At 37.8% G+C, this 25,864-nt stretch overlaps 1 protein-coding gene across 2 annotated transcripts in view; it reads right to left on the bottom strand.

Annotated features, from left to right (window-relative positions):
* Positions 1-2,316: 2,316 nt before the first annotated feature.
* Positions 2,317-25,864, bottom strand: part of FRS2 (fibroblast growth factor receptor substrate 2) — a 125,977-nt gene continuing 102,429 nt past the window's right edge. For both annotated transcript variants that reach the window (XM_047787180.1, XM_047787181.1), the window contains 6 exons: positions 18,392-18,486; positions 13,310-13,401; positions 11,585-11,771; positions 10,587-10,745; positions 10,066-10,229; positions 2,317-7,449 (listed from right to left, as the gene is read on the bottom strand). In XM_047787180.1, the coding sequence (XP_047643136.1) occupies positions 6,499-7,449; positions 10,066-10,229; positions 10,587-10,745; positions 11,585-11,771; positions 13,310-13,375 (1,527 nt within the window). In that variant the 5' untranslated portion in view covers positions 13,376-13,401; positions 18,392-18,486 and the 3' untranslated portion in view covers positions 2,317-6,498. The remainder of the gene's footprint in view (positions 7,450-10,065; positions 10,230-10,586; positions 10,746-11,584; positions 11,772-13,309; positions 13,402-18,391; positions 18,487-25,864) is intronic.

Below are 25,864 nucleotides of genomic sequence, written 5' to 3'. Positions count from 1 at the left end.
CTGGGTGACAGAGAAACCAGCACCTCTGCCCAACCAAGGGTATTTTTTTTTTTTTTGGTCTTTTTAGGGCCGCATCCACAGCGTATGTAAGTTCCCAGGCTAGGGGTCAAATCAGAGCTCTAGCTGCCAGCCTACCCCACAGCCACAGCAATGTGAGATCCGAGCCACGTCTGCAACCTACACCACAGTTCACCACAATGCTGGATCCTTAACCCACTGTGCGAGGTCAGGGATCAAACCTGGGTCCTCATGGAACTAGTTGGGTTCGTTACTGCTGAGCCACGACAGGAACTCCCCCAAGGGGCTTGTGGATGGGGACTGGAAGGCAGGCACTGCTACTTGTGAGCTAAGGCCTGAGATAGTCAGCAGGAGGCCCCATGAGGGGACTCACAACCATTTGTCCTTTCTCCATTGTGCGTGTTTTTTTTTAACTTTTCCTCCTTTCCTACCTCCTTTGGTGTCACCCTTGTACCCCAGGGGTTAAACGCTCAGCTTCGGGGGAACCAGACTGCATGGGTTTGGATTCCAACTTTTCCATATACTGATATCCCCACTCCCCGCCTTTGCACCCTTTGCTTCAGTCATGTGGAACCTTTGCCACCATTGAACACCATGATCTTTCTATATCTCTGTGCCTTTGTGCCCAGTATTCCTTCTCCCTAGAACATCCTCTTCCCTCCTGTCTTGATCTGTGAAGGCGCACATCAAACACCTCAGGATTACCTCCTCCAAGCTATTCTCGAAAACCTGCATTCTCAGGCTGAGTTAGATCCCCTTCCTTTGTATGTGCCTTTATCATACCACATATTAAGAATTAGAGTAACCGTTTTTTGTTTTTTTTTTCCAATTATCCTAAGGTATATAGCTACTACCATTCTAGAGATATCAGAGGGAAGATAATTCACTATATATGTCTTAGGGCTTAGTTCTTAGGGGGGAGAAGGGAGGAAGGGCACTGCCCCCAGTGAGAAGGGCTGTTCTAAACTATATACAAATTCCTTGGAGGACAAGGGCAGCAATCTTTATTACCAGCATAAGGCCTAGTTCATGCTCATTCATTAATTAAGAACATGTGTCTCTTGTGGCTCAGTAGGTTAAGAATCCAAAGCTGTCACTCCAGGGGCTGTGGTCACTGCTGTGGTGTGGCTTCGATCCCTGGCTAGGGAACCTCCACATGCCAGGGCTGTGGCCAAAAAAACAAAAAAGAACACGTGAATAGTTCTTCATGATCTTGAAAGGAGCTCAAAGGAAAAATATAGATTTAATCCAAAGAAGATTTTAATTTCTGAGAACGAACACCTAAGTTTTCCAAGATGTGGTCACTGTGACATCTTAACCGATTGGTGGGTTCCACGGTGTCTGACACACAGTAAGTACACGATCACTTGTGGACTTGTTTATTCCCTTTATTGCTTAAATGAGCTCCATCTTGAACTGTGCCTAAAAAGGCCTTGCAGTGCCACTCAGTGATGAAAAAACAGGTTTGGACGCCCAGACCCGAGAACTACTAGTTTGGATGATCAAGAAGATAAAAAGTGAGAGCCTGTCAAATACTTATAATTTCACTTCACTTTGAAATGTAATCCCATTATATGTTCACTTTGCAAACAGAGGCAGTGGCAGTGATATGAGACTAAGAAAGAAAACCTCTTATCATAAAGTTTCAAGAAATGTGTAAAATATAAATACAGTAAAACTTTAAAGAGGTATCCAACCAAACTTTTATTGGGGTTTTATTGCAATCTACTTTTGGCAGTATTGGGAAAGTAACCATAAGAACTCCGATCAGATTTTATTCAACAAAGCAGTTTTCCATAAATGCTTAAGATTAGCGTATAGTCAGCTCAGCTTCCGGTATCAACTTGAATACCTTGTCATGGGAATTTATGCCAGAATGACAACGGTAAGGCATTGCAAGATCCCAAATCATCTAAAATTAAACCATATTTTACATATAATTTTTAGGATGATATACTAATACTCTACAATAAATAAGGATTTAAAATATGTGTTGCTTTGTCCTTGTTGAACTAAATTCAATTTTTAGCTTATTCTTTAAGTTATTCCAGTTAATAAAGGTTTGATTGTACTTCAGGAACTCTGACTATACCAAAGGAAAAAAATGAGTTCTTATTTGTTAGGACAAAAATTAAGCCTAAAAAGCACATTCACCCTTGTCCTGAAAAGCATGGTCCATCATATAGGAGAGAACCTTCTCATGCCTGGAAACATGGTTGATGTGGAAAAAGTCCTATGCAAAGAACAACTAGAGGGCAATCCTCCCATCTCCACGTCCTCCAAAAAGCCACACTCGGCCTCAGTGTAAAAGTTATATTTTATTGCCATGCTACAAAATGTATGAAGTTGGCACTGACAGGGAGAAATAGAGAACAAGGGTGGGGAGGGATAGAGGGCAAAAGATGTTGTTACATATACAATAAGGTTTAATCAACAGTGGTAAGTTTTGCCAATATTAAAAATGCAAACCAAAATTTAAAATGCTGATCTGAAACAGCATTGAAATACAATTTATGCATAGTACAGTATCACTTATGTCTTTTATTAGAGAAATATGGAATGTTTATAAAAGAAATTAACCATAGGGGTAAAATTCATATTTCATATACAATTTGGCAATGGTAGTCCCACTGTTAGACAATTTTTTATAAAAGAAAAAATTAAAAATCTAATAAGCTACCTTTATACAAAGTTGCTATATTTATGCCTTTACGTAGGAAAAAAACATTTATAATGCAAATTAGGACATACAATAATCTTACAATATTATACAATGTAATGAAAATAAAAACATAACAAAATTTGTCCTTTATAAAATGTATATTTTGCATTTACTAATGCAAATGTGGCACACCGGTGACTACTGTACTATTAATACCATGCTATTATTGTCCAAATGTCATAGAATTGCAATTGTAATGATGCTACAAAAGAACTGTGTTAAAGAAAGAAAAGAAAAGAAAAAAACAGGGATGAAGAAGAGGGATGTGAAGAACAAGAAAGACAGGTTGCTGGTTTGGGCAGAGTATACTGTGGTATGTCATACAATATTTGTTAATTTTTCAAGCCAAAAACATTTTCTGTACATTCTATGATTTCGTACCAATGCCTTTATTCAAATTTGGCAAATATCAGGGAAAAGGTAATTAGTACCATATACCTCACTATCAGAAATATGAAAGATGCCAATACATAGGTTACTTCTGAATGTCGTCTCTAACGGTATGTCCATTTCAAGGAGATATATATATATGTATATATACATACATATATATATTTATACACACACACTACACATTGCACAAAACACTTGGACATTATGGGTTAGGAACAGCACAAAAGGGAAGTGGGACATACTTTTTAGCCTGTTAAAACCTTTACCTTGAGGCAAAAACATGGTGGCACATTATTGGGAAATTATGGAAACATAAGGCCCCTGTCCCATTTTTAATAGAACATTATTGAGGTACACTTTTATATGTTGTGCCACAGCTCTGGGGGGGATAAACAAACACTAGCTTGACTTAACATTGAACTGTGGGGTCAACATTAATATCTATAAAAACAAAGATTGCTTGGCAAATTTTCTTAAGTCCCAGATGTGATCTATTCTGAATATACTGAGAAGTGAAAAGCTTTTTGCTGAGTCTTCAAGAGTAAAGTGCATATCTCATCACTCCACAGCAGCAGTAAATAAAAGGAACTATTTGCCAATCTTCCTGGAGGGAGGGAAGGCACCATATTTTCATTTTTAAAGTTAGATGAAACAGGGAAATAAAACACACTAAGAAAAAAATACAGGTAATACCCATATCAGTTTCCAGCCCCGGTCTGGGATAAAAGCTGTTATGCTCTATAGGGATAAAAGAGGATTCTATTAGAAGGAAAACATATGAACAATGATTATAATTCCAGAACCAAAAAGTGGGATCAGACAGACTATCAAAGGAGAGAGTATCTAAAATTAGGTGTTTCAGAAAACCTGAAACATACGGCCACAATTATATCCCAAGACAGTATCTCATTCTAAAATGCACCTAGTAATTGGTACATTCTTCCAGGACAGAGCTTAATGCCCATTACTAGACTACTGCAAAGGACAAACAGTGTTCTATATTACTTATTAAATAAGAACACAGGTGACTTCCAGAGACTTCTAGAAGTTAACACCGGTTGTATACATCTTTCCTAATACTCGTAGTACCTAAAATCAAATTCTTAGCAGACAGATTGGTCCCATTTTGGTTTTTAAAGCACACAGTATTTAAAGAATAAACTGTAATGGTTATATTATCGTTACTTTAAAAATATAAAAACTAATCAGAAATCTGGAAGGAAAAATGAAAAGGATGAGGAAAAGAAAGAAAAGAAAGTATCCAACCTCCAAAATGAGAAAGAAAATAGGTCAGCCCTTTCATTTGGAGGTTCACGTTCTGTCTTGACTGCTTGTTCTGGAGAAAACCATGTGCACTGGTTCCATCATGATTCTTATTCCACATTACAAAATTCATCATACAAATTTGGCACAATTAGCAATCTGCTCAGAAGAAAGTATAAATGGAACAGTACGTTAAAAATGGAAACTGCACATCCATACTACTGCTCTCTTTAGAGAACAGTGAACACTTAAGTAAGCACCAAATTCATAGGCAAAAAAGAAAGAAAATTCTGCTATGCACATAAACCAATGGCACAAAAATGATAGACGTCTTTAATAATTTATTTTCTTTATAATGGTCCCACCCTATTATTTTGCTAGTCCATTCACTGTCCTATAATGAGGCCATTTATGGAACAGATTGGATGATATATGACTGAAACTTTTTCATGCTAAATGAGCCTTAGTTACATCTGGTAAATCCAGATCATACTCTCAGACGTCCTCATATTTTGAGGAAACTGAAATATTTTGCACGGTTATCAAACCTTCTTTCCACTCTACTTTTTCTTGTCTTCTCTGAGGTTTGGGAAACTGGAAAATTCTTGATTTTCCAAGAGTTAGACACAGGGATTCTCCTCAGTTTACGGAAACCTCAATTCATTTTCAATCCTAAATTAGGACACAATCTCATTACTACAGACTTCCACTGTACCTGCTATGCTGGTTAATATTCTATTGCAATCAAGGGATAATCCAAGATCCAGCTATGAATGAAAGGGCAGCAGAGCTGAGCAGCACTAAGTGGGCAAGTACAGCTGCAGCCATGTGACGGAGGGGAATCCTGCTAAAGTGCTGGGGCGAGTGCTCACCGAAGAAACACAGTACCTTTAGGGAACTTGATGCATGTTAAAAGGAGCTTGCTTTTTTTTTTTTTTTTTTCCCTCAGTTGCTAAAGAGATCACCTACGGACCCAAGTGAAATTTAAAATTGAGAGAATGCTTTTATCAGCTTGAAAAGTAAACAGCATATAAATAAATACTGGACAAGGGCAAACCTGTTATAGAATAACAGTAAATTCCAAATGAACCTTCAAAACCACAATTTGACAAAGATGCAAACTAAACAACAATGAACACAGAATCCAATTTCAAAACTATATACAAACTCAAACATTTTAAACTGAAAAAGACATGAAGCAACAAAATTAGACATCCCAAATACCAAAGGAAACAAATGAAGGTAAATGGCAACCTAATGGCACAAATGCCTCCAGAAAACAATGCTATCTATGGTTAATAATCTGTAGGAGAGAAACTTTTAGGAGATTCATGGTTCAGATTTTCAAATGTTTTTGGGTAAAGTGACCTGAGACGGATTCTTGAGCCTATTTGTAATTCTGATTAAGATATCTGGACATGCCCTTCAAATGACATCATGAGATGAATACACAGAAAACCTTGTCTCTTTCCTGCCTTTCAACACATCAACGGCAAACCATAGTCATGTGCGCTGGATTCTTTCTAGAAACGCTGAAGGCAAAGGAACTGACTGGTGCATAAGGAGGTGTGGTACTTCTATTTCCTTTACATATGTTTTGGCTCAAGTCAAAAAGCCTACAATTAATGGAAAAAAAAAAAAAAAGGATTCCTCATGTTACATGCTGGAGGCCACATACCATGAATAGTGAATCTACAAATATTACTTTCAATGCCTAGAGTTATCTGTCAGCAATGCACATTATCAAGAGGCTTTATAAAATGTTTTAAATGCCAACCATGACTTACATGTGAATGATATGCGTGAGTCCAGAATCTTGATAAAAATCGACCAGCATGTCACTCATTTCAACCCTCATTTTGAATAGGCACTGTGAAAATGGGAATGCTGCTGTACAGTAATGAGTAGTATATAATGAAATTAGTGTTCTTTAATGAGTACCTGTTCTATATTAATTCCCTTTAAAGAAGCACATGAAATATTCAGAAAAAAAAATGTATAAGTCTATAAAAGGAGTTAGTGTTTAGAAATAAAAATGAAGCACTTGCATCTTCATTTTTAAAAACTTCACAAAGGTGCAAACAGTATAATGCTTTCCGGGCTCACATGGGCAGATCAGTACTATTGTGTCTAGTTTTCCTAGATGTACCATCGTCTCGCGGCAGTGCTTTCTGCAAATTTGACATGGCAGCAGTTCTCTCGATGTCTATCACAGCGTACAGCTCTGTGCGCCTGGTAGGGGTCTGTGGAAGGGGAGTGGTGGGCGTTTTTGGAGTCTGAGGGTTGTCAGAGTCACTGCCGCCTTCCAAGTCAACCTGTATGTAATTGAGCTGCCTGTGTTCTAAACTTGGGCGCCTGATATCAAAGTTAAAGACTGTTGGTGTACAGTCCCGACGCCTAGAAAATTCTATTTTGTGAGCACTTGCCGGCACTGTTACATTCTCTGTATTTACATAGTTATGCATTGGATCTAGATTATTATGGTAGCCATTTAAAGATGGGGTCTTTGGTCCTAAATTGTCATCTTCATCCCTACTTAGCTTGCGGGCTTCCCAAACAGGAGGCAAAGACGGTAGATTTTCGTAGTTTAACAATGCAGTTCTTCTCTGAGCCGAGTTGTTGATATTCTGGGTGTCTGAGGTACTGGTGGAGGGCAGACGCCCTCTCCTGAGCCCCGAGGCACTGGGGAGGGAGAGCCCGTTTAGGTTTTCATACACCAGTTTGTTAACAGAGGGTACGTCTCTTCGTTCATCACTGTCATAGCCAGTGTCCCATTCCGTGTTATTTGCACCGTTTCCGCTGACTTGATCTCTTCCAAGTTGTTCCAGTTTCTCTTTTTCCATCAATTGCTTTTGAACAGGGGTTGGTCCTAAGACAAATTTGACTCCTTCTGGTTCAAGAAGAATCTGAGGGTCCCTGTCCTCAATACTACTTGGTTCTTCTTTTGGCGTGTTGCTTTCAGCATTAGAAATCCTCGCCTCCAATGGGACATGCACGCTTGTGCAGTTTTTCCGCTCTTCTTGCACACCTGTAGTGTTGACATAGGTATGTACCTAAAACAAAACAGGAAAATGAATGGGTAACTTGCTTAAAAAAAAAAAAAAATACATGCGAGGAGTTCTCCTGTGGTGCAGCAGTTAAAGATCTAGCATTGTCACTACACTGGCTGGGGTCACTACTGTGGCACAGGTTTGATCCCTGGCCTGGGAACTTGCACATGTTGTGGGCAAGGCAGGGAAAAAAAAAAAAAAAGTCAAAAAATGTGCCTGACCGTATCAATTAATTTTATTAACTTTCTCTTTAAACATATTCCTATTTCAAAGCTTCTGTACCTATTTTTTACTAATAGACTAGTGTGTGTTGCGGGTAGGGGGGGGGATGTAGAAATGTCTTCCTAGCTTGATGAAAGAATAACTACTTTGAAATTTATTTGATGGTTGCCAGAGGGGAGGGGGGAGTGAGTGAGATGGACTGGGAGTTTGGGGTTAAGACATGCAAACTATTACATTTAGAATGGATAAACAATAAGGTCTTACTGTATAACATAGGGAACTATATCCAATCTCCAGAGATCATGATGGAAAATAATACATAGGAGTTCCCGTCATGGCTCAGCAGGTTAAGAACCCAACTAGTATCCATGAGTATGTGGGTTGGATCTCTGGCCTCGCTCAGTGGGTTAAGGATCGGCATTGCTGTGACCTGTGGTGTAGGTTGTAGACACGGCTTGGATCCTGAGCTGCTGTGGCTGTGGCGTAGGCTGGCAGCTGTAGCTCTGATTTGACTCCTAGCCTGGGAAATTCCATGTGCTGTGGGTGAGGCCCTAAAAAAAGACACACACGCATACACACACACACACACAAATGAAAGAATGTATACACACATACACACACACATACTGAGTCACTCTTCTGTACAGCAGAAATTGGCACAACATTGTAAATTAACTACACTGTAATAAGTAAATACATAAATAAATAAAAATAAAATATACTTGATGGTGAAACATAATAAGCATTCTGTAAAAAAAATCAGGAATAAATAGAGATTATCACTTTAATGTTCTAGAAATTCTCAACAATGCATTAAAACATGATTTAGAAACAGGAAATAATAGGTATTAAAAAGAGATAAATTTATCAATATTTATAGATGATCTGACTGTACAAAGGGATAAACCCTACTAGACTCTTTTTTGGCCAAACCTGCCAAAACGGAAGTTTCAAGGCCAGGGATCAAATCTGAGCTGCAGCTGTGACCTATAACACAGCTGCAGCAATGCTGGGTCCTTAACCCACTGTGCCATAGTGGGAACTCCCCTACTAATTTTTTTTTTCTTTTAAGGGCTGCACCTACAGCACACAGAGGTTCCCAAGCTAGGGGTCAAATTGGACCTACAGGTGCTGACATAAGCCACAGTCACAGGGGACCTGAGTGGCACTGGTGACCTACACCATAGCTCATAGCAATACCAGATCCTTAACCCACTGAGTAAGGCCATGGATCGAACCTGCATCCTTATGGATACTAGGCAGGTTTGTTTCCGCTGAGCCACAATGGGAATTCCTCCCCTACTAAATTTAATAAGAGTTCTGTAAATATACAGATATAAAATAAATACCACATACCAGGAAATTATCACTACTTAGAAAAGCTCATGGTATTTTAGGGGGATATATGTAAATAATAAAATTTGGAAAATCTTGAAAATACAATTCAAAACTGATGAATATAATCATAGCATATAAGAACTCATTTACCAAGTAAAGAACATAAAGAAATGGATTTTAAAACAGTAAAAATTTCAGGAGTTCCCTGGTGGTCTAGTAGGTGGGATGCAGCACTTTTACCACCGTGGTACATGGTGGCCCAAAAAGCCAAAACAGACAAAAAAAAAAACAAACAGAAAAAACTTCTTAATGATAAATAACCACATTGTTGACAAAAGATAAGTAATACACAGACAGTGTTCAACCAGATATTTCATTCCTAAAAGGAAAACAGAAAAGTCAGGAATATTAACTTGCTCTGTTCAAACACTGACAACAACAAAATATGCCTTAATGCTAGAAGTCCACTAATTACAAAAACTATAATATAAAAAGCATTCATTGGAGGTTATTGTAGCATGTTAGTTATGTCCTGTTAACCCACCTCTGGTGCGAACTCCCTAAAACTTACTATAATGCTAATAAGTTTCCCTCAACACATATACACGTTTGCGCATATGTCAGCCCATATATGCTATTTCCTCTGAGTCTTCACTGCAAAAGTCATATACAAACAGTAAATGACTAAAATTTAAACTGACTAAAAACTTTAAGTATTTTTTGTCTTTTTTTTTTTTTTTTTTTTTTGCTATTTCTTGGGCCACTCCCGCGGCATATGGAGGTTCCCAGGCTAGGAGTCTAATCGGAGCTGTAGCTGCCAGCCTATGCCAGAGCCACAGCAACTCAGGATCCGAGCCGCGTCTGCAACCTACACCACAGCTCATGGCAACGCCGGATCGTTAACCCACTGAGCAAGGGCAGGGATCGAACCCGCAACCTCATGGTTCCTAGTCGGATTCGTTAACCACTGCGCCACGACGGGAACTCCTAAAAAATTTAAGTATTATTAGCACAATAACAATCGGACACCACACAATATTTTTCGACAGGAGCACATACTTGTTCCTCAGCCACAAGCAAAGGATGTGTAGATTCTTCACCTACTGAAGGCAGGCGTGCACTTCCCACAGAAGGGTGTCTGCTTGAGGGATGGGATGAAGCATCTCCAAATGACGGGTATCGAGGATATCCATTGGGTAAGTTCTGAGCAGCAAACCCTGGAGCTGAGTGTTTGTTTGTTTAGTGGTTTGAGAAGAAAAGCAAGAGATGGGGTAGGGCAGAGATAATAAAATGAAAGAGAATACAATCAGTACTCAGAGGATTAAGGAAGGTGTTTCAGGCAGAAACCAGAGCACAAACAGCGCCCGTCTCCGCTCCAACTTTTCACTCACACTTTAAATAATATGAAACATGTAATGTTTTCATATTTAAGATATTAAAAATGTCTATAACTACAGCTAACAGTTTTTGAAAACTCATAACCATTATACTTATGTTAGTCAATGGTAATTTCTAATACATTACAGATTAAATACCCATAATCCACAGTTTATAACAGAAGAGGGAAAATGGGCACTTACTTGTAGGTGTTCGAGGTGTTCTGGGGACTTCCAATTCTGTCTGATGGTTATTCCTTTCAACAACTGGCTCTTCCACCACATTTATACTATTATTTTGCATAATCTCTTGCAACATATTAAATAATTCTTCTGCACGAGCACACTTAAAGGCAAAGATTCCTACAAATATAAATAAACCAGATGAAAAAAACTAGTCACCACATCTTTAAAAAAGATACAGGAGCACCAAAGAACAAAATTGTACAGTTAAGCATTCTGTGCACCAATAGCAAAAAAGGCCTTAAAAATAAATGTCTGATAAATTAATGATATTCCCTGTTTCAAAACATAAACTCAAAAGAAAGTTCACAGAATAATTTTCCTTTGTCTGTGGGTGACAGCTCAAAATAAGGAAGACAAAAACAAGATCTGCACACTGACTCTACTCTGGTTTTTAACAGCAGGGGGAGCCCAACTCACTAATACCAGGGGATCCTTTACCGTTTGACAAGCCCTTGCTCTGTGGTTTACAATGATTATCTTGTTTAATTATTACAATAATTCTATAAGGTACAGATTACCATTTCCCTCTGATAGAGAAGACATTTGATGCCACAGAGGTCATGAAACTTGCCGAAAGACTTTCAAGTGGTAGGTAACAACAACATCAAAAAATCAAACCATGTTCTGTTTGACTCCAAAGTTTAATAAGTTCTTTCCCCCAAGTTCTAACAGTAAAGACACACAGGCAATTTACTGGGACTAATCATTTACTTACGGCAAATTTTAAAGTTAATATGCATCAAAATTCTAAACATAGAAAACACGCTTAATAAATGTTTGATAAATGAATATTCAGTGTACTGTTATCTTTTTAAAAAAACCACTTATTTGAGAATTTTTTCCTATGAGGATAAAAATAAAATATTAATTTAAACATTATATACAGAATAACTGAAAGAATAATATTTCAAATGCGATAATGTTTGGAGAAAAAAAATAATAAAGGCTCTACCTACCTTGTCCAGTTTGACACCTTCGACCACTTTCAAAAGAAAAGAGATTTGAATCATAGCCATAGCGTCGGAGGCAGAGGTAGTGCCATTTTACCGAGTCACGCTTGCGTGTGTATAAAATCAGTTCTGTGTCTGTAAGTTCCATTATGCCAGAACCTAACTCATTTCCATCATCATCCACATTAATGACCTAAAAAAGAAGGTTTAATTAGTGCTAACCTATATGCTCCCACTTGACAGTCCTACAAATATTTCACCAATTGGCCAGGAAAATGTACTGTGGCTGACTGCTTCAGTTATTTGCTCCTCTATTAGTTAAATCATCAACTACCATGTGTACAGGGCATGGACTGTGTGGCGGTGTAAACCGGTTCATATCCACAAAACTCACATTCCCTCTGAGGAGATAAAGATAGACAAACACAAAGTCAACACCACAAAACTGTACGTGATTAGTTGACACATGAGTGCAAGAGAGGCTGTACAATGGATGAACTATGGCTGAGGGTTGTTGGAGAACAACGCTTCACATATGTAGAGAAGGAACTTTAGCTGGGCTTTGAGTATAATTAAAGTTAGATAGGAAATAAAATTAAGAGGAAGAGTTGGTGGGTCAGGAGTTGGGAGGCACATTCTGAAGATGCAGTGCTACAGCAGAGACAACAAAGGTGTGTTTCAGAGAGAGACCAAGACAGGACTGGCACTGAGTCATATAAGGGAAGGCCTTACACAGCTGAGTTTCAGAAAATGGCCAGAGACTATGAAGAATAGATAACGCTTAGGGAGAACCTAGTTGGGAAAGTGCTTTCCTTGTATTTTTGTCATTTAATACTCACACCAATCCCCCCTTTTTTTTTTTCACTCGCACCAATTATATACTACAGGTAATACAATTTTCTCTGTTACATACTAATGAACAAAGACTTAGTGATAATGTAACCTGCCCAAAGTCACAAAGCTATGAAGGACTGTGACTTACACCTGGGTTATTGTGAACAAGAGACTATGATTTAGAGCAGAGTGAAGTGAGAATATGAGAGATACTAATGTCTGTGGATACATAAGGAATGGAACATTTAGTTTTGGTGATAATACAACAGCACCAAAGTTTTAGAATGATGAAAGAAGAAGATTAATTTGATGTCACCTGCAGATGGATCACAGAGGTGACTGCAAGTATTACAGTCCAGTTAAGAAATTTCCCCGCCATTAAACAATGACTGGGAGTGAATGACAGGACCCATAAAATGGCATTCTACGGACAATACTATCAATTGATGATTTCAAAGAGGGCTGATGGACCAAATCCAGGACCTCTTAATACCGTAACCAGAGATTAGGTTCTTCATAGGACTCAATAATGCTATGTTTTTCTGATGGAGATGTAAGATTTACCACTCATACCCATGACCGGTGATGCGGGAAAGTAAAAATAAATGACTTCCAAGTTTAAAAAAATAGTTAAAAGATTTTTTAAAAAGACAATATTATCAGAATTATATAGCTAATTGGATATGGAAGACTGAAGAAAAAAAAAGAAAAGAGGATTTCACAACTGCCAGTAAGAAAATGTTGTCATCATGTGTTAAAACAAGAAAAGGCAGAATGGACAAAAAGGAAAATGAAAGGATCTGAAGATAAAAGTAAAGGAAGTAATAAGTATGTTAAGTGAGGTAAAAGAGCATTCTGTCAGGTAGTGAGAAATACAACTCAATGAATTTTACTGACCTTAAACTTGTTCCGGTGGTTATCTGGGACAGTGTCTTTATCTGGACAGCTACAACAGCTACCCATGGCTTCTTCAGAAGACCATGTGAGCACTACATGAAAGACAATTTGAAAAAATTATTAGATGTAGGATACAAAAATCATAAGACAGAAAAAAACTTTAGAAATCATCCAATACAAGCCCTGCATTATTTTGATGAGGAAAATTAAGCCTAACAAGGTCAATGTCTAGAGCTAGATTTCACCCAATTGGCTGGTAAATTTTGCTCAGTGACAACAAGAATAACTTTGTGAGGTAGACTTAACAGAAATCTCAATTTAATTTGCAAAGGTTTGGCTATTTTACAATTACCTAAGGAGTTCCTCTGTGGTTCCCTGGGTTAAAGACCCAGCATTGTCACTGCTGTGGCATGGGTTCAATCCCTGGCCGGGGAACTTCCTAATGCCAGGGGGGCAGCCAAAAAGAAACAAAAATTGTTTCAAATAAACCAATTTAAGGCCTCACACATAAGACTATTAAAGTCATTCATGGAATTAACCCTTTATAGCTTATCAGGAATTTTGTGTCTGTCTTTTAATAAATTTCTGAAAGGATAGCTAGGTAAGTAAGTATTTGATTTATACTATTCACTATAGTATTCTTTAAGTAGCCCACCAGACAAGAGTTTATTGGTTAATAAAAAACAAAAATAAACCTGCAATAGTTCATTTAGAGAGAAAGGCAACCCAAAATTCAAGCAATAACACAGAGAATACTGGGAAAACTGAGAGTGTATCTAATCTTTTCCCACAGAAGGCTAGAAATAAGAGGTTATAGTGACATTAAGTGTTCAAGATTTCTCCGGGTGAACAAAGGAAAAATTCAAAACTTCACTTACAAACAAGGGAAAGAATCAGAATGGACGTGATAGCATTTGAAGAAAAAAAGGAAGAGGAAAGGAAGCATAAGAACCTACTACACATTAAAACATAAATCTGATTAAGACTTGCTTAAAATTCTTCGTGGTTCTTCACTACTTTCAAGAAAAAATGCAAAGCATGACATGATGCCTCTCACAATCTGGTGTGGCAAAAAAAAAAAAAAAAGTCCACAAATAATAAATGCTAGACACAGTGTGGAAAAAAGGGAACCTTCCTACACTGTTGGTGGCAATGTAAATTTTGGCGCAGCACACCATGGAAAACAGTATGGAGGTTCCTCAAAAAACTAAAAATAGAGTTGCTATATGATCCAGCATTCCCCACTCCTGAGCATATATCTGGATAAAACCAATTCAAAAAGATACATGAACCCCTATGTTCATAGCAGCACTATTGACAATAGTTAAGACATGGGAGCAATCAAAATGTCCATCAACAGATGAAGGGATAAAGAGTATGTGGGGGTGGAGTTTCCGTCATGGCTCAGTGGTTAACGAATCCGACTAGGAACCATGAGGTTTCGGGTTCGATCCCTGCTCTTGCTCAGTGGGTTAACGATCTGGCATTGCCATGAGCTGTGGTGTAGGTCGCAGACTCGGCTTGGATTCTGCGTTGCTGTGGCTCTGGCATGGGCTGGCAGCTACAGCTCTGATTAGACCCCTAGCCTGGGAACCTCCATATGTCGCAGGAGCGGCCCAAGAAATGGCAAAAAGACCAAAAAAAAAAAAAAAGAGTGTGGGTGGGGGTGGGTGGGGTGTGTGATGGAGTATTACTCGGGCATAAAAAGGAATGAAATAATGCCATTCGTAGTAACATGGATGGACTTAGAGATCATACTAAGTGAAGTACGTGAGACAGTGAAAGATAAATACCACATGATATCACCTACATGTGGAATCTAAAACATGACACAAATGAACTTATTTACACAACAGAAACAGATTCACAGACATAGAAGACAAACTTATGGTTACCAAAGGGGAAGAGGGTGGAGGTGGGATAAATCAGGAGTATGGGATTAGCAGAAACAGATTACTTATATACTACTTAAACAGACTACTTTACTTTTCACTGTTAGGAAAAGACTAACATGTGACACAAAAGGCTGGTATGCCATACCAACGAGAAAGTATGATAAAACAACAAGGTCCTGCTGTATAGCACAAGGAACTATATTCAATATCTTATAATAAACCATAATGGAAAAGAATATGAAAAGGGGAGTTCCCGTGGTAACGCAGTGGAAGTGAATCCGCCTAGGAAGCATGAGGTTTTGGGTTCGATCCCTGGCCTCGCTCAGTGGGTTAAGGATCCGGCGTTGCTGTGGCTGTGGTGTAAGCTGGAGGCAACAGCTCTGACTGGACCCCTAGCCTGGGAACTTCCATATACCGCAGGTGCGGCCCCCAAAAGACAAAGAATAAATAAATAAATAAATTTTAAAAATAAAGAATATGAAAAGGAATATACATACATATCTATGTAATACTGAATCACTTTGCTGTACACCAGAAACTAATACAACATTGTAAATCAACCGTATTTTAAAAAATAAGTTTAGGGAAAATGTGTGATGACATAAGGATAAATAAAATCTTAATATATAGAAGGGAAAAAAGGACCATACTTGGTGATTTGCTCTAACTAATATGCCATTTAAGTACCACGGCATAAAGATGACTAAGCCACAAGATATACCTCTGAAGAGATATGAGTGTAAAGAGAAAGATAGAGGTATCAATAGATAATGCATTATGACAAACCTTATAGTAGAACACGAGAAGAATTCTGTGGGTACAAAGAAAGGAGCAACCAACTTTCTGATTAGGCAGGGGAGAAAGCAGCATTTGAGATGGTACCAGTGCAAAAATAATTAACAAAAAAGAATAACATGTGACACAAAAGCCTGGTATGCCATACCAAAGAGAAAGGATTTCATCCTACACATGATGGAAACTCACTGAAGTATTTTAAGGAGAAATGTGAGGTGGTTAGGACTTCATTTTAGGTATCTCCATCTGCAGGATAATTTCTAGTGGGAGTTTAGCTCAGAGGAAGGGGAGCTAGTGACTATTGGAAAATGAAACAAACCAAAGACTTAAAACCACAACAGCAACATTAAGACTAAAGATGAAAACGATGAATGTTTAAGAAATATTTAGGAAGACAAGCCAGCAGCACTGTGTGACTGTGTGACAGGAAGTAAGAGGCAGTCTCCAGTGAAGCAGCTAAAGGTTGCTGGTGCCATTACATGAGAGAGGAAAAACCTCAGGTCTTCAAGCAGATGTGATAGTGGTTAGTTCAGCTTTAAACATGTTAAACTGAGATTCCAGAGAATAACCCAACGGAGACATGCAGTAAAGAGTTAAGTACATGGCAATGGGTTTGAGGGAAGAGGTAATATATTGGGGCACGTGGCATCTAAAGCTGTAAAACAGAAGACTCTGCTCAGAAACAGTACAAAGAGAAATCTGCAGTTGAAATTCTGGGGAACACAAATGTGTAAATACTAGAAAAGAGAAAAGCAAGTGAAGAAGAAAAACAATCAGAATAGTACAAACTAAGAAAAGAAAGTGTCAGGAAGGAGGGTTCCATCAACGGTGGAGTGTTAGGTAGAGGCAGAAACCAAATGGCAATGAGCAAATAGAAGGTAAGGAAGCAGTCCTTCAGAGAATGGAAAAGGCCCTTTCAAGAAAGAGTGAGAAAGGAAAGCCTAAGCCATAGGGTATGGATGAACACGCTTTCAAAAGAAAATGTGTTTCCTGAGTTATCTACTGTTTTAAGATGAAATCAATTTATGCAGGTTTGCAATCAGTCCATCAGTAAAGGTTAAGGAATATAGGAAAAAACAAAGAGATGGCTGCAGGGTCAGACACAGAGAGAGGCTAGAAAGGATAAGTTCCAGAGCCCAGACTGAAAAGTCTGCCCAGAGGATGAGAAATGCCTCGTTCTCTGAGAGAGGGAAGAAAATAAGGATGGGTAGACCACAGTAGAGAAGTTGGAATACATAACATCTGTTACCCAAAATCTCTTTTGCAAAATAGAAGGCAAGTTTGCAAAATGAAGGACTTGAGGTGAATAGTAGGATGATTCACTGAGGAGGTACCCAAGGAAGGTTAGCAGGATTAAGGAGACTATGCTGAGACTTAGCAGAAGCTGGAAAGTAAGATTATCCTATTTTTCTAGCTGTGCTCAGCAGTCCAGAGGATAAACAGTTCAACTCACCCAGGGGGGCAAGAGGACAAGGAAAGTAAAGGATACTGGCAATACAGGGGTTTGGAGCGATGGACAATCAGGTCTGGTCAGGAAAGGAGCAAAGAAAGAAGAGGGCTGATGAAATGGGAGAAAATGGAGGCAGGCAAGAAGGAACAGGAGACCTCAGCAAGGTTAAAGACTAGACTTAGTATGAGTGAGACTGTGCAACAGCCAGGACCACTGGCAGTTGTGGTCAATCTTCCAACACAGAAGGAGACCTTTTGTAGCATGGAGTTTTCACCCACATCTCTGACTCCTCCTCCAGAAGCACAAACTCCTAGGCAAGAGGAAAGGCAAGACACTAGATACTCTGCATTTATCACAATCTTATACTTGGAGACCATCTATGCTATGTAAGACCTAATAATATGCACTAACACTGTAAACATTTATTGCAAAACCATATGATCTCATCGTCATACCCAGCCAAGTTTATAACTCAGCAAAAACACAGACTTACTAAACTCCCTCCAGAAAGTCACACAGGAAAGTAATGAAGGTATAACCAAGAAGAAAAGGTTGGAGTTTCCTTGGTGGCACAGCAGGTTAAGGGTCAGGCATTATCACAACTGTGGTGTAAGTCTGATCCCTGGCCCTGGAACTTGTGCATGACACAGGAATAGTCAAAAAAAAAAAAAAAAAAAAAGAACAAAAGGTAACTACTGTTTAGGAAGATCATTATTGCAACAAGTGTGCTGACAGCTGTTTTAAATAGTAAACACTGTCTTAGTTTAATTAAAGCTATTTATCTGATTTTTGGGGGGCGGGGGTGGCAGTGACACTGTATCAGGAGGCAAAACTGATTGCATTCAAGAAAACATTACTAAAATCTCTAGCTTTAAAAATGTAATTTAAAAAAATGTAATTTATGGACTTAATACTTTTTTTAAAAAGTCAACTTCAACTTACCTAGATCTGGCCATTAATATTCTTAGCCACTGCTGCAGCATCAGGAGTTTAATCATACTTCAAAATACCATGTTTTCTTTGTTTGCTGACTTAACCTAGAAGTAGCAAGAAAAAGTCAAGAACTTGTTTCTTTAAAAATAGGGTTTTTTTTAATGAGACTTCTGCAATACTGTTCAGTTAATCTATTTAAACAAACTAAAAAGTCTAAACTTTTAATGAATATTTAATATGCAAGATCTATTTTTAAAGTTAATATCATTTATACATGTTATCATTAACATGGCCTTTTTAAAAGAAAAGGAAAATGCAATGTTCTATGACCTCTGGATATTGGATTTTGAGAGCCATTGACTGTAGCTTCTCCAGCATAGCAGTGACATTAGACAACTCACTTCTCTATACTTATCTCCTCAGCCATAAAATGAGAGGTTAGACGAAACCACCTCCAAGGTCCCTTTCCAGCTCTAAAACCCCATTCTAGCCAATGGCAGGCAAACGCTCCACCTCCAGTCACTTCTCTTAAACCCCACTGTCATTCCTCCCAAAGAGTTCACTCTCTTTAGAATCCACCCTCTGTATCTTCCTAATCCACAAGACCTTCCAGAACCAAATCAGAGGAGTCAGTTATCAGGAACTACTATGAACAAGTATGCCATGGAGTCACAGGATGATATAAATTACAGCAATAAACTACACTCTAGAGTTTCAAGAGATTTCAATATACTTTTGGAAATTTTCTGGCTAATTTATTCACTTTTTACAACACCGAAAAAAATCAAATGCACTCAAACATGAGCACTAACATTTACTGAATAGCTCTACTATATTAAGCATGTTACAAGGTTTTACGAATAGTCTCATTTAAATCTATATATTAACTTGAGTTGACAAACATGATGGCTACCCAAAATGAACATCTGCAAAACCATGAACCCACACACACAAAAAATTTTTAGCTCTGGACTTCTAACCTATATATAAAATCAGTGGTTCAGCCAGATGTTTGCTTATACCCATGAGCCGTTGCTATACACCTCCTTAGGATGGACAGAAACCCACTGCCTCTTCTTTAGCACAGCTTTCTTTTCTCCAGAAGCTTAACATACATCGTGCATTGCCTCTGGGTTGTAAAACTGTCCAACTAATTCTAGCATAGACCATTTCTCTTACGTGATGTTTCTCTAAGAGATTTTAGCCAATTAACTCAGAAAAATCTCCCTTCCTTTTTATTTGTTCCACTCATAAGCATCCCACAACCTCCATCCTGAAATGAGTTTATTTTTAGTAAATGTGACTAAGTGAGAGGGTGCTCAATATCAATAATTATTAAAGAAATTCAAATTAAAACTACAATGAGGTACCACCTCACACTGGTCAGAATGGCCATCATTAATAAGTCCACAAACAATAAATGCTGGAGAGTGTGTGGAGGAAGGGAACCCTCCTACACTGTTGGTGGGAATGTAAATTGGTACAACCACTATGGAAAACAGTATGATGTTTCCTCAAAAAAAAAAACCTAAAAATAGAGTTGCCATATGATCCAGCAATCCCACTCCTGGGCGTATATCCAGACAAAACTCTAATTCAGAAAGATACGTGCACCCGTCTGTTCTGTGAAACAACCTAAATGTCCATCGACGGATGAATGGATAAAGATGTGGTATACACACACACACACACACACACACACACACACACACACACTCTCTCTCTCTCTCTCTCTCTCTCACAACAGTATACTACTCAGCCTTAAAAAAAGAATGCAATAATGCCATTTGCCCCAATGTGAATGGACTTATAGAGTATAGTATGAAGGGAAGTAAGTCAGAAAAACAAATATGATATCACTTATATGCAGAATTTAAAATGCAACACAAATGAACTTATCTACAAAACAGAAAAAGACTCACAAACATAAAGGACAGACTTGTGGTTGCTAAGTGATATGGGGGGTGGAGGAGTAATAAATTAGGAGTTTGGGACTAGCAGATACAAACTATTATACATAGAAAGAATAAATAATAAGGTTCTACTATATAACAAAGGGAACTATATTCAATACCCTATAAAAAACCATAATGGAAAAGAAAATGAAAAAAATATATATAGATTTATAACCAGAAACGAATACAATATAGTAAATCAACTATACTTCAATACAATAAAATAAAAATAAAAAAGAGAGAAGTAAGAGTGATCCATCTATACTCCTATATAAAGGAAAAGTCATAAGTTTTGAAATGAAGTTAAACATACAAAAGAATCAGTATACCAACATAAAAAGTTCTTGAAAATATCAAAAAGCTTCTGTTAGAAACTCTGGAAAATTGTATTCTGTCTCACCTTCAGATATCTTTCTTTTTCTAATTTTAAAAACTGTGGTAAAACAACATAACATATTAACAATTTACCATCTAACCTGTTTCCCCCCCCCCCCCTTTTTTGGCCACAATCACACAGCATATGAAGTTCTCTCAGGCCAGGGATCAAATACAAGCCACATCTGCAGCAAAGTTGGATCCTTTACCCACTGAGCCACAGCAGGAATGCCCATCTTATTTGTCTTTAAGTGAACAATTTGCTAGTATTAAATATATTCGATATTTTGCAATCTAGCTTGAGAATGTTTTCATCTTATAGAAAAGAAACTCTCTAGCCATTAATCAACAACTCATTTCTCCTCTGCCCAAATCCTGGCGACCACTATTCTCCTTTCTGTTTTTATAAGTTTGACTATTGTAAATATCTCATCTAAGTGATATTGTACAGCATTTATCTTTTTGTGCTTGTCTTATCTCACTTAGCATTAACACCCTCACCATTACATCCATGCTGTGACATATGTCAGAATTTCTTACCTTTTTAAGGCTAAATAATATTCACTGACTACAGACCAAAATTTGCTAATCCATTCACTGATGGATATTTATCCACCTTTTGGCTACTGTGAATAATGGTGCTCTGGACATGGATGCACAAATACCTCCTCAGGACTCTATTTTCAATTACTTTGGATACACACCCAGAAGTAGTACTGCTGGATCATTTGGTAATTCTATTTTTAATGTTTTTGGAACTTCCATGTTTCCTATAGTGCTTGTACCATATACATTCCTACCAGCAATGCACAGGGGTTCTAGTTTCTCCACATCCTCACTGATACTTGTTTTCTGTTTTTTTCTTTTTAATTAGCCACCCTAAAAGTTATAAGATGGTATCTCACTGCAGTTTTAATTTCCATTTCCCTAATGATTAGTGATGCTGAGCATCTTTTCATGTGCTTATTAGTATCTTCTTGGGAGAGATATTTATTCAAGTCCTTTCCTCATTTTTGAACCAGGCTGTTTGTTCTTTTGCTGTTGTTTTCCAAGTTCTCTACATAGGCTAGAAAAGAATCTCTTTTCAAACATATGATTTGCAAATATTTTCTCCCACTCTATGAGTTGCCTTTTCACTCTATTGATAGTGTCTTTTGATATAAGAAATTATTTTCCATTAAGTCCAACCTGTCTAATTTTGCTTTTGTTGCCATGCTTTCGGTATAATAGCCAAGAAAGAATTGCCAAATCTAATGTGGTAAAGCTTTTCTCCTGCGTTTTTTTCTATGAATCTTATCGTTTTATGTCTTATACTTAGGTCTTTGATCCAATATGAGTTAATGTTTGTACATGGTTTTAGGTAAAGGTCCAAGTTTATTCTTTTGCATATGAATATCCATTTGTCCCAGAAGCATTTGTTGACCTTTCCCCACTGAATGGTCTTTGTAACCTTTTCAAAACAAATTTGACCATATATGTGAGGGTTTATTTATGAGTTCTCTATTCTATTTCACTGGTTGATATGTCTGTATTTATGTCAGTACTGCACTGGTCTGATTACTGTAGCTCTGTAGTAAGTTTTGAAATCACAAAGTGTAAGTTTCCCAGTTTTAAGATTGTTTTGGCTATTTGGGGTCCCTTGATATTCCATATGAATTTCAGGATAGGTTTTTCCTTTTTTGAAAAAATATTATTGGGACTTTGATAGGGATTGCACTGAATCTATGGGTCTCTTTAGATAGTACTGATATTTTAAAAAATCATTATTAGATGTGTCTTCTAATCCATAAATATGAGATTTATCAATGTCTTCTTTGTTTTCAGCAATGTTTTGTAGTTTTCATTGTGTAGTTGTTTAACCTCCTTGGTTAAGTTAATTCCTAAGTATTCTACCCCTTTTGATATCACTGTAAATGAAACTGTTTTTGTAATTTCCTTTTCAGATTGTGCATTACAAGTATACAGAAATGCAACTAATTTTTACGCGTTGACTTTGTATTCTGCTACTTAGCTAAGTTCATTCATTCTAAAAAAATTTTTGATATGGAATCTTCAGGGTTTTTCACATATAAGACCATATCACCTACAAACAGATTATTTTACCTCTTTCTTTTTTTTTTTTAGTTTATAAAAAACTGCAGTGTATTTATCACAGTTCCGGAGGTTGAGAAGTACAAGATAAAGGTTTTGGCAGATTCAGTGCCTAGTGACCTCTTTATTCTCAATGTGGATGCCTTTTATTTCTTTTTCTTGCATAACTGCTCTGGCTAGAACTTCCAGTACTATGCTTATATGCTTAAAAGTGGTGAAAATGGGGATCCTTGCCTTGTTCCTGATGTTAGGGGGAAAGCTTCAGTCTTTCACTATTAAGAATGTTTGCTGTGAGTTTCTCATATATGGCTCAACATTTATTATGTTGAGGTGGTTTCCCTTCTATTCCTGGGTTGTTTTTTTTTTTAATGCTTTTATCATGAAAAGGTATTGAATTTTGTCAAATGCTTTTTCTGCATCAATTGAGATGATCATGTTTTTTCTTCCTTCAGTTAATGTGGTGTATTACACTGATCAATTTTCATGTTGTACCGTCTTTGCATTCCAAAAACAAATCCCACTTTGCCATGATATAAAATCCTTTTAGTATGTGGCTGCATTCTCTTTGCTAGTATTTTGTTGAATTATCAATGTTTATAAGAGATATTGGTCTACAGTTTTCTTGTAATGTCCTTATCTGGCTTTGTTATCAAAGTAACACTGGCCTCGCAGAATGAATTAGGAAGTACTGTTTGATATTTTGGAAAAGTTTGAGAAGAACTGATAGTTCTTTAACTCTTTGGTAGAATTCACTGGTGAAGCCAGGGCTTTTCTAGTCCTGAGATTTCTTTTATTATTGATTCAATCTCCTTACCTTATAGTCTATTCAGATTTTCTATTTCTTTGTGATCAGTCTTGCTAGGTTTTATATTTCTAGTAATTTGTCCATTTCATCTAGGTTCTTTGATTTGCTGGTATACACTATTCACAGTACTCTCTTATAATCCTTTTCATTTGAATAGAATTTACAGTGATGTCATCACTTTCACTTTTTCCCCCCTTTTTATGGCCATACCTGTAGCATATGGAAGTTCCTGGGCCAGGGGTTAAATCAGAGCTGCAGCTGCAGGCCTACACCACAGCCATGGCAACAGGAGATCCAAGCTGCATCTGTGACCTAAGCTGCAGCTTGCAGCAATGCTGGACCATTAACACACCAAAGAAGGCCAGGGATTGAACCAATATCCTCATGGACACTAAGTTGGGTTCTTAATCTGCTGAGCCACAACCAGAACTCCTGTTGATGTTTGTGAAGAAAAAACTTTCGGTTCACTGATTTTTTGTTTTTCTATTCTCTATTTCATTCATCTTTCCTTTAATCTTTATTTTCTTCCTTCTGCTAGCTATGGTTTTGGTTTGATCTTTTTCAAGTTCCTTAAGTTATAAAGCTAGAGAGCATTCTTATTTATTACTGTAACCATTTATAACTACAAAATTCCCCTTAGCATTACATTCTCTGTGTCCTATAAATTGTGGCATGTTGTGTTTTCATTCTCTTTTGTCTCTAAGTATTTTGTAATTTCCGTTGTAGTTTCTTCTTTGGTTGATTGGTTATGTCAAAGTGTGTTTTGGGGAATTCTGACCAGTATCCTTGCGAGTTAGATCCCTGGCCTTGCTCAGTGAGTTGAGGATCTGGTGTTGCTGTGGCTGTGGTGTAGGCCTGCAGTTGCAGCGGCAATTCCGCCCCTAGCCTGGGAACTCCCATATGTTGCACATGTGGCCCTAAAAAGCATCCCCCAAAAAAGAAGTATGTGGTGTTTAATTTCCACAATTTTGTGAATTTTTCAGTTTTCCTTTTTTTGTTGATTTCTAAATTAATCCCCTTATGGTTAGAGAAGATACTTTGTATGATACCTATTTTTAAAAAATCTTTTGGGGAGTTCCCGTCGTGGCTCAGTGGTTAACGAATCCGACTAGGAACCATGAGGTTGCTGGTTCGGTCCCTGCCCTTGCTCAGTGGGTTAACGATCTGGCGTTGCCGTGAGCTGTGGTGTAGGTTGCAGAAGCGGCTCGGATCCCGCGTTGCTGTGGCTCTGGTGTAGGCCGGTGGCTACAGCTCTGATTCAACCCCTAGCCTGGGAACCTCCATATGCCGCGGAAGCGGCCCAAAGAAATAGCAAAAAAAAAAGACAAAAAAAAAATCTTTTGAGACAATTTATGGCATAAAATATGGTCCCTCTTGGAGAATATTCCATAGGCACTTGAAAAAAATGTGTGTATTGTGTTGTTGCTGGGAAGAGTATTTCATATGTATCTTTTGGAGATAGTTGGTCTACTGTGCTAAGTGCTCTATTTACTTGCTTATCTTCTGTCTGGTTGTTCTAACCATTATTGTGGATAGGGTATGGAATTCTCCAACAACTACTGTACTGTGTATTTTTTCACTTCAATTTCATCAATTATTTTTTGGTATATTTTGATGGTATGTGACTAGGTAAGTAAATGTTTTAAAATGTTCTATTTTATTGCTCTATTGAACATTTTAACATACAATGTTTTTTGTCTTTTATAATCTTTTAAAAATTAAGTCTATTTTATGATATCACCTATATGTGGAATCTAAAATATGCCACACTGGAGTTCCCATCATAGCTCAGCAGAAACAAATCTGACTAGCATTCGTGAAGATGTAGGTTTGATCCCTGGCCTCACTCACTGGGTTAAGGATCTGGTGTTGCCGTGAGCTATGGTGTAGGTCGCAGCCACAGCTTGGATCCAGCATTGCTGTGTCTGTGGCGTAGTCCAGCAGCCACAGCTCTGATTCAACTCCTAGCCTGAGAATTTCCATATGCCGTGGCTGTGGCCCTATCTATAGAACAGAAACAAACTCCTGGATAAAAAAGACTTGTAGTTACCAAGGGGGAGAGGGAGGGACTGGGAGTTTGGGGTCCCAACTATTGCATTTGGAGGGGATAAGCAATGAGGTATTGCTGTACAGCACAGGGAACTATATTCAATCACTTGTGAGGGGACATGATGGAAGATAATATGAGAAGAACGTAAAAATATGTATAACTGGGTCACTTGGCTGTACAGCAGAAACTGACAGAACATTGTAAAT

The sequence above is a fragment of the Phacochoerus africanus genome, chromosome 7, assembly GCF_016906955.1.
Source record: "Phacochoerus africanus isolate WHEZ1 chromosome 7, ROS_Pafr_v1, whole genome shotgun sequence".
NCBI classification, from domain to species: Eukaryota; Metazoa; Chordata; class Mammalia; order Artiodactyla; family Suidae; genus Phacochoerus; species Phacochoerus africanus.
The sequence above is the reverse complement of the archived record's forward strand: the minus strand, read 5'-3'. Positions and strand labels throughout refer to the sequence as shown.